At 36.9% G+C, this 15,586-nt stretch overlaps 1 protein-coding gene across 1 annotated transcript in view; it reads left to right on the top strand.

Moving 5' to 3' along the window:
• Positions 1-1,049: 1,049 nt before the first annotated feature.
• The window catches only part of PCLO (piccolo presynaptic cytomatrix protein), a 398,423-nt gene continuing 383,886 nt past the window's right edge, over positions 1,050-15,586 (top strand). Inside the window, exons 1-2 of the mRNA XM_023226631.1 lie at positions 1,050-1,297; positions 7,203-8,877. Coding sequence (XP_023082399.1) covers positions 1,050-1,297; positions 7,203-8,877 — 1,923 coding nt within the window. The remainder of the gene's footprint in view (positions 1,298-7,202; positions 8,878-15,586) is intronic.

Raw genomic sequence — 15,586 nt, forward strand, 5'->3', positions numbered from 1 at the left:
GTCACCCATTAAATTAACTTTTTGGGGTTCTTCTGTCCACACTTGTTAAAAAAGGGGCGGGGGAATAAAATCATGTTTTCAAAATTTCATACTAAAACATTTTAATATTTTTACAATCTGGATATTACTGCAGAACCCCACGTCCACAACTTCCCGTAATCTTTTATTATTGTGTAGTCCCTCCCTTTAGAGAACAAGTTATACGCACTCAAAACCTTAGCTACTTACTAATATTGTATCATTTAAAATAATCTAATTAACAATCGAATTGTTCTGTGAAAGTTCTAAATGAAAAGGGCCATTCTTAGCTCCCTTGGGAAATGTGCCTTAGAGGTATCAGGGTCTCTCTTGCTAATCTTCAGTTACTCGAACCCTTTCCTAGAATATTTTAAAACCTTCTTTTAAAGAAAATAAATGAAACTACAAATCCCAAGAGCCAAAGCTGAAAACAGACATTTCCTCTCCTGCCCCTCCCGCCCCCTTTAAATCTAGGAGTCTAGAAAGCTAAAACTCAAGTTGAGGCATCCTGAAATATGCCTGAAAGAAACGTCGCCTGTTTCTTCCGTTTTCAGCCAAGGGTTCACTGGGCTCCTTTAAATCGGTGCTGAGAGCGAGGAAAGATCCGGAGCGACGCAGGATGGGGTGGGCGTGGGCCGCCGGCATCACCTGTTCCGAGAGGCGCCTGCGCACTGCGAGGGCGCGGGCGAGGAGGCGGTGCGCGGTGGGAGGGGCGGACGGCGCCCGGCTGGCACCGCTCAGATCTGCTTCTCCCCGGCTCGGGGCGCCGAGGCGGCGTCCAGGAGGCGTCTTCTGCAAAGGTTGCCTGGCGCTGTTCAACATGGAGGAGGCACCGGCAGCGGGCGTTACCTGCGAGCAGGACTAACTCCCACCTGGCGTTCCGGGAGGCAGTGCCTGGTCCGGAGTCCGGGGACTCGGCTGCCTGCACGCCCCGAGGCGGACCCCGGCTCTCACTGCTCCCCGGGCCGCGGGCTTCTCGACTGGGACGCGGCGCGAGGAGGGAGCGCGGCGGCCCCGAGTCTCCCTGAGCCATGGGCAACGAGGCGAGCTTGGAAGGGGAAGGGCTCCCGGAAGGGCTGGCGGTGGCCGCAGCGGCCGGAGGAGGGGCTAGCGGGGCGGGGAGCCCCTCGCACACCGCGATCCCGGCCGGCATGGAGGCGGATTTGAGCCAGCTGAGCGAAGAGGAGAGGAGACAGATCGCCGCTGTCATGTCAAGGGCGCAGGGGCTGCCCAAGGGAAGCGTCCCCCCGGCCGCTGCGGAGTCGCCTTCCATGCACAGGCATGCACAGCATGATGTATATGTCCGGGCATATATGTACAGCTTCCCGTGCACATATGTGCCAGCCCGTATGTGCCAGCACGGCGGTACATATATGTCGCTTCCGTTCATTTTATTCTCCCCAATGGGGTGGTCATAAAGATATCCTAAGCCTTTTGATGGGCGGAATAAAAATGATGCATTGTAGAGTTTCTGGTGGGATAGTCAAGGGTTACAATTCTTGGAACTGTGGTTTTAGGTTGTGATTTTTGGCCTTTTGGAGCCCTTTCCCTCTAGGATGGCGTGGAGAGACGCCCTCCAGTGTTTTACTAATCTGGAAGTCTTCCATTAATACAACACGGACGTGTTGGGAAATAGATAGAGCTGGGTGTTTACCTGTCTCTGTTTAAACCACTTGGCTATTGCGGGGTCTTTTTCTCTGTGAATGATGTCTAAATATTTCTGTAACAATACTTTAATCCCCTTGTAGGTGATTTGTCCTCTCTCGCCACCCCACCCCCAGAGGACAGCAGAAGCTGTTTAGGTAGAAGGAATATAATGAATATACCTTTTATATTAATTGAGGAACCCTAAAATATGTGTGGCATTAAACAGATGGTTTGGTCACAGCCGAGCAGGTGCTGTACATGTATTTCTAAATTAGCATATGCTATTTTTAAGCCACTGCTCTTTTTTATGCAAAAGTGGCCTTCAGTTTAGGGAAGAACATGTGAATTTTATTACCTTAGAAAATAATTTTGAATACATACTTTTAAAAACAAAGCAAATAAATGGCAAGTATAAGAGCTAATCAGTAATATGAACGTATTCATTTCCGCCTGTAACTCTCCATTTTCCTTCATCCCAATAGATTAGTTGTTTTCTAATTAGAGTACTAAGAGGGTATAATCATTGTGCCCGCCTTGCCTTTCTTATTGTAAACAAACCCTTTAACTTTGCACCCTCTAGTAGAGAACAGTTTTCTGTCCGTGGTCCTGAAACAATTTCTCTTTTATGACAACTGAAGGGAAACCTACAATTTTCATTTGAGATATTGTAAGCACGAAAGACCTGGATATATAGGTGTAGGTCCTTATCCTCTACTTTATAAAATGATAAAAAAAAAAAAAAAAAACTTAGTCACTATCACGTAAGCATAATTTTGCCAAATAATCATAGGAGAAATGTAAAATGTTTTATGGGTAGTGACAGTATTTTCACATAAAATCTTAATTGCTTAAAATCTACCAGGTAAAAAGCCTATTTATCTTGAAACCACTAGTACTGGTGAAAACTAGCTCCTTTATGTTAAGTATGTTTTTCTGTATTTTTAAACTATGAAATCTGTGGGGCTATTTCTTTGAAAAAAGTCTTTCTTGTTCTCTTATCCAGTTTATGATATGTACTGTTTTCCTCTACTTGATGAAAACTTGACTAGGAAAAAAAAAAAATTAGTGTTCATTCACTAGACTTTCACAGGATAATAACAAAGTACAATACTTTTATTAGTCTTTTAGAACTGTATGCCCAATCTTTTATATTTTTTCCTAAGAGATAGAAGCAACAGGTCTATCATGCTGGTTAACAATACCAGTTACAGTGAGATCTTTGATTTCTAGATTTCTAACTTTTCTTCTGTTCAGAGGGTGGCTAAGAAACATTATTTCCACCTATAAAACTGTTGCTTCATGCAGTATTTGTATCAGATAGTATACTTTTAAAGCTCTCTACTGATAATTTTGTTAGGGTGGAAATCTTATCAATAGGTAGTGTGTGGCCCAAACAGTTATTGGTGAAAACTTTATCCAAATACTAAAAAATAAACAATAATTTTCTGACTTTTGCAACTTGCTCTTAAATTTTACTGAAAGATTTCTATAAAAGGTACATAATTTTTTAAAGTTATTTTCCTTATATATGATAACCAAAGAAACATTTGGTTTATCACTGAGACTTTTAAAGTTATAGAGTTGTGTAAATTTAATTAATATAGGAAGGCATACACAAATTATTGGAAGTGTTAACCATTTAAGTGGTGTGAATTGAACATAGAATTTTAAAAATAAAGACTGAGAGCATGAGTTTTTATCCTATTGACTTTAACCAACTCATAGCAAATTACAAATACTTCTCAGTCAATGTGTCTCATGTTCCTTGCCTTTAAATAAGGCTAATAATACCTATCTTACCTGTCTTAGAGAGTCCATTGAGGATCAATTAAAAGTTGACATGAGTGTTTTTGTTTGAGTTGTAATTTACATGAACCCTACAAATATAAAGAGTGGTAATATCAGTATCAACAGTGGATGACACTGTCACTGATGGCTACAGGCAAATTGTTGAATTGTACATTGTTTTTCAGTTATTTTGATACGTGAATTTTCTTTTGCATGTGGAAAAATCAGTTCAGTGGAGTGTAAACCACCTCCTCCTCCCACAAACCAGGAGTGAGGATACCAGATTCCTGTGACTAACTAGTTTTATGACCTTGAGTTAGTCACTTAGCTTCTCTTAGTCCCTATATCCTGGCACTTAGAGCATAAATGCATAGATATTCGTTTATATAATATATATATAAATTAACAGATAGTCCCAAAGTTGCTTATATTTCTAATATTATAAAATTTTGTGTGACTCAGCACTGTCAAGTGTCACTGCTTGTTGTGTTCCATTTATGAAAGATTTTATTACCTCAGACACTTTTACATTCCTACATTTGCATATATGTTTTCCTCATCTTAGGGGAAATATTTTGTTTTCTGCTAACAATTTGAAAGAAAAATTCTAAGGATGACAATAGTAAAATGAAAAGGGAGACAGTGCTAAATATAGGTAGTTACAAGCTAGCAGTAGATGACAGGTTACAAATGAAATGCTCGTGGATTTTTTATTCATTGTATACCCAGAGAAGTGCAATTTCATTACTTTTTCCACTCATTCTATTTACAGTTACAGATATATCATATGAGAAAAATCTTCTCTGATTAGTAGAATATTTAATAAGAATTCTGACTGAACTGATTATTTTCTTTACTACTTTCAGCCTCCTCTACTGGGCTTCTTCCTAAAGGTGTAGGCCAAATCCAGGTTCTAAAAAGAATATGGAATTTATCCATTTATATCTCAGAAGGCCTGTAGAAGAATTTTTAAGTGAAAGCAATTCAAGAAACATTAAAGTAAAACAAATACATGATATATTTATTCCTTGGTTCACTCATTGGTAATCATCCACGTATTCATTAATTCATCAAATATTAATGCTCATCTACTAGTTGCCAGGCTTGATTCTGATGATGCAAAGATAAATGAAATATATCTTTTCTCTCTAGGAGTTCACAGTCTAGTATACAAGGCGGAGATTGCATTTTAATCACTTTTTCTTTAACAGTAAAACTGTTAAGCCTAACAAAATTTCACCAAAAGACAATGGCACCTTTACATTTTTGTTTGGTATTGACAATTTTTTCTCTTGATTTTGTTTCCATTTCCCACTCAAAGATCTGTGTGTTTTACTTTTATTTACATAGTTACAGCAACTAAAACTAAGTTTAAATTATAGGACAGTCTTTAGGGTTGTATGCCTGTTTTCTAATGGGGATTCTATAGTAAAGTACAACTTATACTTGTGGGAAGTACATGCAATTATAATTCCTGGTGCAAGCAGCTTGCTTTCAATTCTGCTGTTTCTGATAATCACAAATATTTGGCATTCATGAAGTTTATTTTTTGTTGTTTTGCAGACATGATGGATTAAGTGAAATATTAAAACAATGATTGAAATAAGTTTAGTGGTATTTCAAGAGAGAAAAATTTAGCATAATTAAGGATAGATTTTTTTTTTTTTTGTACTCTGTTTAAAGTTAGATTTAGAGGACTCTGTACAGGGAAGTTATTTAAACAAAATGCTTAATAATTACTCATAGGATTGCCATACCTGTAATCGGTCCTAAGCATGTGCTCTTCAAGGGAATGGTACAATATATTAAGTAAATATAGAAGATTTATAGAATAATGTCAAGGTCTGAATAGTGTACCTATAAAGAAATGTTCAGAATGAGTTTCTCTAAATGGAAATATGTAGCAGTGCATTTTAAGAGCTACCTTGGAACTATTGGAATTAACTAGGGTAACACTTTTAGTTCTGTTTAAGTAAAAACTAAAGAGACATGGTAGAATATATGTATTTTTGTAAACTTTTCCTTGGAGGAAATTGCAAAAACTCAGAATCTACTTATTTGTCTTTTACCAGAAAATCACTTTATGCATACATTGCCATTTATAGATTATTTTCTTTTCTTCTAAGTGTTTGCTACCTAGAAGTAGTGCTTATCTGCTTCTTTCTGCTATCCCTTACATCCTGACTTGTATTCAAATTTCTATGTCAGGAAATTTGGAAAAAGTTAATTCATAAGAAGTATTGATTATGAAATAAAATATTTGTAATCTCTCTCATTAGCAGGTAAATTTTGATAAACCAAATTAGAACCTGTAAATCTCTATTCTCATACTATATTTTAGGTGCTACTAAGTTACTTTCTTTATTCGTTTCCTTTAATGAAAAAAAACATATTTTCCAAAATTTAAAAAGCCTCATATATCAAACAAAATACTTGTAATCTGATTTTCTCCATAATTCTAAAGTGCTGCAACTTTATCAATGAAATATGTTATTTTAAAAGTTTCTGTATTTAATATGACTTTTGGCTAAAGCAATAGATATATACAAAGTAAGAAACTCCTATTTTAATTATTTAACCATAGTCATTTAAAATGTATCATGTTTCCAAAGCTGTTTTAAAAACTACATCTTATATATTCGTCTATGAATTAAGCTATATCTCGAAAATTAACTACTTGCTACATTTAATCTCAATGTCAATAATAAATTAGATTACTAATAATCGATCAATGGCATTAGGAGATGATGTAGCAAACACTGAGTAAAGAGATATATGGATACCAAGATATATCTCAAGACGATTTAAGCATCTGTTGTTCCTTCCCATAAAAATTTCGGGTTAAGAATTAGTTATTTTTTCAAAAAGATAACACTGATCTTGAGAATAAAGATGGGATTGTTCCTCAAGAATGTGTAAATCATGAATGTAGAAATTCTTATTCTATAAAGTTTTTTATGGATAATAGTTGATGAATAGTGCCTTTCTAGATGAAGGCATGGGGATAATCCCCAGTCACTCTCTGAGGCTCTCAGGATTTTAGGTGCCCACATCTGTGTCCCAGTCTCTCCTGGCCAGTGACCTGGATCCCTAGAAGCCCAAGTAAAATTAAATAGATTATAAACTTTTTAGCATTCCTGGGAAAACATCATGTAAACTCCATTATCAGAAACTCCCCTTATTTCACATTGTATTCCCTATTTAGCTCATGGAAATTCTCAAAATGAAGTTTTAAAAAAGTCTCAGCAGACTCCTACATTTAAAAATGAATATTTTTAATTCTCAATGCTGCTTGCATTTGGAAGACTTTCTTTGATCATAACTTTTGATAAAAAGAAAAAATACACTATGTGAACATGTATGTCTTATGACATTGCATTGATTTATTGAGGTTTTAATTTAAACCTATATTTAGTTAAGTTTTAAGGTCATATTCTATTAAGTGCAAAGATAAATTACTTTTATTATAAGTGTTTTCTAATTATATATTTTAATTTTATCACTCATAAGAGCAAGTTTTTTTTTCTTTTCTTTACCTCCTTGTTGAAAATCTCTACCCATTAAAAGAAAGAAAAAAAAAGTATTAAAAGTTTTATGAACACTTAAAGGATGCTACAAAAATGGGTCCTCGTAATATTTGTACATTCGTAATTTTGAAGATATAAGCAATAACTTTTTCATATTACTTTGATTTGAAATAATTTCCATTATTTTCACTTCTTTTTTTTTTTTTTTTTTAACTCTTCTAGGAAACAAGAGTTGGATAGTAGTCACCCTCCAAAGCAATCAGGAAGACCCCCGGACCCTGGGCGTCCAGCTCAACCTGGTCTCAGTAAAAGTAGAACTACAGACACTTTCAGGTCAGAGCAGAAATTGCCTGGGAGGAGTCCTTCCACTATTAGCTTGAAAGAATCAAAGTCCAGAACTGATTTTAAGGAAGAACACAAATCTAGTATGATGCCTGGCTTCCTCTCAGAGGTTAACCCTTTAAGTGCTGTCTCCTCTGTTGTAAATAAATTCAACCCTTTTGATTTGATATCAGACTCTGAGGCATCCCAGGAAGAAACCACCAAGAAACAAAAAGTGGTTCCGAAGGAGCAAGGAAAACCTGAGGGAATCACAAAACCTCCTTCACAGCAACAGCCACCCAAGCCGGTTCCTAAGCAGCAAGGACCTGGTAGGGATCTACTTCAGCAGGATGGCCCTCCCAAATCAGTATCTTCTCAGCAACCAGAAAAAATTAAATCACAACCTCCAGGTACAGGAAAGCCAATTCAAGGTCCTGCCCAGACTCCTCAGACAGACCATGCAAAATTGCCACTTCAACGAGATGCATCCAGGCCTCAGACTAAACAGGCAGACATAGTAAAGGGAGAATCAGTTAAACCCTCTCTGCAAAGCCCATCCAAACCACCTATTCAGCAACCAACTCCTGGAAAACCTCCAGCACAGCAGCCTGGACCCGAAAAATCACAGCCTGGGCCTGCAAAGCCCCCAGCTCAGCCCCCAGGGCTAACAAAGCCACTGGCTCAACAACCAGGGACAGTGAAACCCCCAGTCCAGCCACCAGGGACAACAAAGCCTCCAGCTCAGCCTCTTGATCCTGCTAAGTCTCCAGCTCAGCAGACTGGGTCAGAGAAGCCTTCATTGGAGCAGCCTGGGCCAAAGACTCTAGCTCAGCCTCCTGGAGTTGGGAAGACTCCAGCTCAACAGTCAGGGACAGCAAAGCCTCCAACCCAGCAGATGGGGACACCAAAACCCCTAGCTCAACAATCTGGGCTACAGTCTCCAGCTAAGGCACCTGGGCCTACAAAGACTCCAGTTCAGCAGGCTGGGCCAGGAAAAATTCCAGCTCAACAGGCAGGACCTGCAAAGCCTTCTGCCCAGCAGACTGGCCCAACAAAGCCTCCTTCACAACTGCCTGGTCCAGCAAAGCCCCCACCTCAACAGCCTGGCTCAGCAAAGCCCCCTCCTCAACAGCCTGGCTCAGCAAAGCCCCCACCTCAACAGCCTGGCTCAGCAAAACCCCCACCCCAACAGCCTGGCTCAGCAAAGCCCCCACCTCAACAGCCTGGCGCAGCAAAGCCCCCACCCCAACAGCCTGGCTCAGCAAAGCCCCCATCTCAACAGCCTGGCTCAGCAAAACCCTCAGCTCAACAGCCTAGCCCAGCAAAGCCCTTGGCTCAGCAATCTACAAAACCAGTAAGCCAAACAGGATCAGGAAAACCTCTGCAGCCACCAACAATGTCTCCATCTGCAAAACAGCTTCCTTCACAAGGCCTCCCTAAAACCATCTGTCCTCTTTGCAATACCACTGAACTTCTGTTGCATGTTCCAGAAAAGGCCAATTTTAACACATGCACTGAGTGTCAAACCACTGTCTGTAGCCTCTGTGGTTTTAATCCCAATCCTCATTTAATGGAGGTAAGTGCATTTATTCACTGAGTCCATACTCTTCAGCCATATCATCGTCTTACACAAATGATGCTTAACTAAACACATACATGACATGATGGCATTGTCTTTCTCTGGATTCTCCCCTCCTTCCTTTGTTTTGTTCTCTGTCAGTTGTAATTTTTTTTTAATATTTGTCTGACTAGAAGGCTCAAACATTGCCACAATTTCTGAAAATTTGACATATAAGACAAATATAAATTGATTGAAAGATGATGAGCACCTACTCATTTCATTCTATATGTAAGACCAACACTGTTATTTAGCATACAATGACATTGCTTTAACTTTTATGTTGGTCTTCCCACCTATCAAAATTTTGGTACTCATAAATGTTATTTATATTTGTGTTAGAAAAGTAGATAATGTTTTCAAATTATGAATACAATTTTAACTTAAAATTGAATATCCTTTTTAATGTGCACATCCCTTTTCCCTGCCACTAATTCTGATATATCAAATGAGGGCATGTTGAGAGTCTTTAATAACAGCATTAAATCATTTCACAAAAGGAAGAAATTGTTAGAGCAGATTCAGAATGTATGGGTGACTTCTCAGATTACAGTTTATATCTCCTAGGCTTGAATCTGGGTAGCCTTATGTTTCCAAGGGTTAGCTGGGTAATACTTTCTGACTCATCAAATTATAAAAGGGTTAATTGTGATATAGATGAGTACAAGTTTGTTTATTCAGATTGAGGATAGAAGAGTACTTCTCAGCAAGTCAACTGACTATTAATATTAGTTCAGCATGAAAAGGCCTGGAATAATGTAGCATTTTAATAGGTAGAGATTCAGAGTTCTTATTAGGGGAAGGGACAAGAAGATACAAAGCATTTTTTAAAACTCAGAAATTCTCTGGCATTAAGGAATAAAACAGTGAAGATGGTATAAAGAAATGGGCAATGAGGCTGGAGATAGGTTAGAGTCAGACTTTGGCTTTCCACATTTAGTAGGTAGTGGTGAGCATATAAATAGAGAAGAGGTTTAAGATCTAAGAGAATATGAGAGATTCATTTTTTAAAGAGATCTAATAGCCTTTACTTAATGAGAAGGCACGGAAATCATTTAGCCTGTCTGGAGGACAACTGTTAGTGCACTATCTGTGCATTACATCTGCAAGCACCCCAGGAAGTAACTGACAGCAGGCAATGGAGGATTATGTGATTTAAATATCCCTGAGACGTGAAGCTTGTATACTTTTGTTATAAATGAAATATATTATGATAATAACAATAATGATGATCATTGCTAATTTATGTTAATGTGGATACTTCTGAAAAAATGATGCAGATTTAAAATATATCAACTTTTGGTTGTTTTCTAAAGTAACTTTTACTTTTATAAACAAAAGTAGTATTGAGTAATTTAACTTTTCAAATAAATAATCATTTATAAAACTACAATTAATAAGAATATGCTGCATTTGATTTATGGAGAAAATCAGAATATAAGTATTTTATATATATACATATACATATGTGTAAATATATATATACACATATGTATATACATATACATATGTTTTTATATATACATATATATGTAGCTTTTTAAGTTTTGGTAAAATATGCTTCTCCCCATATTATACTCTCCTTATAGGAATGTGAAGTAATAATGACTTCAAGTGATAGATGATCATTTTATAGTGTTTGGATTTGTCTTGGTTTTGTGGCAGTTTACAAGGCAGAAATATGCAGCTGGAAATTTAAGCTGTATGTGTTATTTCTACACCCAATATAAGAAAGACAGATATTATTTGAATACATACTATGTGAAAGATATTCTGTAATATGTTTGGTGGGATATAAAGATAACTAAAACATGAATGTTGATCTTAACAGATTAAAAATTACTAGATAATACATGCATAAGAAAATAGAATATGTGACCAGATGATAAGAGCTGTGAGAGATATGAATAAATATTATGGACTTCAGAGTAGAAAGTGCTCATTTCCAGGGGATGAGATTAAGGAAAGCTTCATGGGGAAAATGGCATTTGAACTGGGCATATAAGGATGGGCACTATTTCAATAGATATAGGACATAAAACAGTGTAATGATTTGGGCCCAGAGTTGGAACTCCAAAAGTACAGAGTGTATTTTAGGGAGTCAAGAATAAATGTAGGTTAGCTAGGGTGATGGAAAAGAAATGGTCAGTGAGATTGGAAATAGGTTGAAGTCAGATTTTAGCCTTACACGTTTAGCAGGTACTAATGAGCTTCCTACTTTTTGAAAGGTACCTCAGTTAATATGATATACATTTGATAGTTCATTGTACTAATTTGTATCAAATGCCTTGTTACAAAGCATTATTGAATGCTATGGGAAAATCAAATATTTGTTAGATGTGCAGTCTTCTCTCAACCATACATAGGGGAAATACAACTTGCACATAAAAAGAACATCTCTATATTTATTGCTATACAAAGTAACTTTGAATAGGGCTTTTCAGTTCGCAGAGTCCTTTGTTTTATTAAAATTAAACTCATAATTTTATGGACATATATGTTTCTTCTCTATTATACCAATGAGGAAGCTGGCATTCAAATAGTTACTATAGTTAGTTTAGTTGTGAGGGTCACCCAGATAGTATATTCCCAAACAGAAGCCAATCATTCTGATTCCAAATCAGTTTACTTATGGTAGGAAGAGCGATGAAGTGTTATAGGGTCAAAGGAAGAAATCGTCACCATCAGTGGGGATATCAGAGCTATCTTCATGAAAGGTGAAGTATGTGAGCTGGGAATATGAAAGATAATAAGAATTTGAATTTGAACACACATAAATGAGCATGGAAGAAGCTGGGAATATAAGGGCAGGTAGAGGGACTCACTAGCTATGTAAAGGCAGGCGTTTCCTTATTGACTGAATAAACTTGGACAAGCCATTTACACTTTCTGTTACAATGGCACCATTTGACATATGAAAATAATAACATGCTCTCTGCCACACACACTGGAAGATTAACTGAAAATTTGCATGAGAAAGTATTTTAGATATGTGAAGTGCTTTTAAAGTTGCAATATATTGCAATAGATAATACTTGAAACAAATTTGGCCTTTAAATTTATTGCACATTCTTTTTTACATAGATAACAATATTATAAATTCTTAGATGCTGAGGCAGCCATCTAAAGACATTGGATCAATAGTATTAGTGATATTTCATTTTAACTTTTATTGATTTTTTTTCCTTTAAGAAAAAATGCAATCAAAAGTTCCAATTCTGAACTTTAGAAAGGCATCTTTTCTAATACTGCCTACCAAATGGCCAGTTTCTCAAAATCCTAAATTATATGGAGGTCAGAATTGAGAAGTTAGAGCTCTAGAGAGAGGCTCTAAACTTCTGTTATAGGAGATAAGGTAGATGAAATTTTGGGGACAGCCACCACTTATGTCACAGTTGTGGTGTAAACACCGTAGCTTTCATATGTATCCATGAAAAAGTAAATCTGCATCTTCCAAAGAGGATGTAACACTCTGGGTAAAGTTGCCCTCAAATATTCAGATTGAGTAAACCGTTTTTCTATGCAAGATAGAGACAGAAGCTGGACATCCTTTGGTACAAATACATGAATTTATTATTTTCCAGCTTGATGTTTATATGCACGTAGCTCTTTGCTTGCGTGATGTATGGGTGAAATAGATAACATTTACCATTCCTTGAAAAAGGAAGAATTTCTCTAACATTTTTTGTTACCAGTCTATCAGAATTACGACTATATTTGCTTGTGCCCATCATGGCTCTCTAATGACTACCAGGTCTGGGAAGGAAGGAAGGACTGGATAATTAGCTACACTCAACCGCAAGCTTTAGGGAAGGGGACGTGTTTACTCCCTTAGTTCCAAACCTACCAATCATCACCCCACAACCCGCCCCTGCCACACATGAGCACTTTAGGCAACCCAAACATCTATGTGAAGAGGATTGCCTTTAAATTAACTGCCCTCTCTGGAGGCTATCAAGATGTATGCTGTTCCAGAAAAGCCTTAGGTATCCACTGGCTCCAAGCCTAGGCGTTTGATGCCTAGACCTTGACCAGTGGAGTGTATAGCTGCATCTCTTCTTGTGGGCCCATTAATTGAATAAATCTCTCTAATATTTTCCCTCTCTTTGGGCTTGCATTTTGACACAGAACCTGAACATTTGCTTTCTAATTGGAGGCAGAAGTATGTTGTTTTTGTTGATTTACTTTATCTCTTTTGATAAATAGCCTCACTCAAGATATATTTAGGAACAGAGATCTAAAGGCCTGTCTCTAATGTTTGGTAATTTTCCCAACTCTTATTAATTTTTGTAATAAGTGAAAATGACTTGTCACTTTTCAGAATGTTGAAAATGAACCAAATGTTAGGGATTAAGATGGATTTAAGCGAAGTTTTCTTGTCTTTTTTTTTTTTTTTTAGTCATTATGGCACATATATGAGTCAGTTTTTTGGCAGAAGCCAGATATTTTGTCTAACAAATCCATAGCCACCTTTAATGAACTAAAACAAACAAACAAAAAACTCCTTGACTTGCATATATCAACTTTCATATAAACTTTCTCCACTTAATGAAAAACAAAACAAAACAAAAAATGGCTGAAATTCTTTAGTTGGGTAAAATGGCTTAACTGGCCATGACCTTTCGGTGGATAATCCTGTTGCATCTTATTTTTCTAGTAAGAGAAATGGAGAGAAGTTGTTCGGAAGAGCTGGTAGAAAATAGTGGAGGTATGCCAGATATCAGGAGGCTGGACTCTGTGGAGAGAAAAAGCCTGTAAGACATTCCTGATGGTGAAGTAACTGAAAGAACTTTTAGAAAAGAGGATGTTCTCTTTTTAGTTGCTTGCTGTTTTTAGCACAAAGACTTTTTTTTTTTTTTACCTGAAATTCTAAGCAAAAACTGCCACACAGTTCCTCTTAAAAAGGAGGACTGAGCACACAGATGCTCATCTCCTCTATCTTCAAGTCCCATTTTTAAAAAGATTTAAAGTATAGTCATTCCAAGAAATGTGAAAGAGCTCCAAAAACATTAAGTTGGTATGTTGAAGAATTCCTTGAAGGTAGAAAGAAAATTGAATGGACAAAGAGCTGAGAAAACCACTATCCAATTGGCTACTCAGGAGACCTCAGAGAAACCCTAACTTGGAATCAAAAAATATAAAAAGCAGTAGTGGGATGTGGGTAGCAATCAAAGAATAAATTGCAGAACTGCAATAGGAACAAAAGGACAATTGGTCTCTTAATCTTCACTGGGAAGACAAGATATAGGAGGAACCCCTTCAGGCTAAAGCCAGAGATTAATCCACAAATGAAAGGGTGACCTGCCTGAGGAAAGGCCCCCATAGGAAAAAAAGAACCTTCAAAAAGAAGAATAGAAGTGGAGGTGATGCTCCTCTCCCACAATGGGGTATTGTAAAAAAGAAAACAAATAGAACATTACTCATCTATAAGTCAAATGCTCTAAATTATTACCATCAGAGTAAAACTGTCCTTACTCAGATACTGACTCCCTGCCGTCCTGTTTTCTCTCATTCGAAGTAGAGAACAAATGGGGAAGCAGAACTGTCTACAAACAGACAAAAAACTGTTGATTACCTGTGAGTGGATTAAGAGCCTAACTAGACATTTTAGCAATAACACCGCATGAATGACATGCATGAACTGATAGAAACAATAACAAAAATAACCACATAGGAAAAAGTTCATTCTTCAAAGAATGTAAGAAAATTCTTACTATTCCTGAGAGATATGTAAGAAGGTATTTCCTTTATAGTTAACATACACAAATTTCAATGGGCTGGTTGAGGGTAAACAAAAGGAACTCAGTTAATGGTCTGAAAAATAAGGACCTAGAATTTTCCCAGATTATGTAGAGTTAAAAAACAAAAGAAAAAAAAGTATTTACTTACTTAGCATCTACCATACTTCAGGCATGTTCTTGACTCTGGGAATACGAGAGTGAACAAAGTTGGGAAAATCCCTCCCTTATGGAGCATGTATTCTAGTAAGAGTCACAAATAAATACAACATATGGTGAGACAGATGACAATGTGTTATGAAGAAAATTGAAGTAGAGGACGGTTGTAGTATGTTCCAAGAGAGGGGTGGGTTTGGGTTGTAGGGTTCCCTCACTCCCTTCTATTGGGTGATTACAGTCTGAAATTGATGAGTTACTTGGCAATCTAGAATTTTTAATGGTGACTAAAATTCTAATCGGTGGCTGTAGTCCTCTAACTGAGGCTGTGGGTCAAGGGTGAGGGTACCAAGGAAGGAAAGGGTGTGAATGTACCCAAGAGTGTGGATAACTCTGAGAAGTTTTCTTCACTCCTGCCTGTTGTAATGTGGATGTAGAGGAATGAACATTTTAAGAAATCTACAGCATAAGGAGCTATTTCTGTTCCTAAACACAGGTAATAGTATAATGTTGTCTTATGAAAAAATTCACCTTGGATAACAAGGTAAAAATATATTAGATTTTTAATTTATATATAAAAAATAAAATCAAAACCTACTATTTGATATTCTGATGGCAACCACAAGAAAAACTAAAAGCAAAAGTTAGTATTGATTGATTCCAGAAAGTAAGACTTGGTAGTAGTGAGGGAGGATTTTACTTTTTATGTCATACATTTATGCACTATTTTTTTTATTTTTAAAATTCATGTTATAACTAAAATTAACACTGGT

Source organism: Piliocolobus tephrosceles, chromosome 8 (assembly GCF_002776525.5).
Source record: "Piliocolobus tephrosceles isolate RC106 chromosome 8, ASM277652v3, whole genome shotgun sequence".
Classification (NCBI taxonomy): Eukaryota; Metazoa; Chordata; class Mammalia; order Primates; family Cercopithecidae; genus Piliocolobus; species Piliocolobus tephrosceles.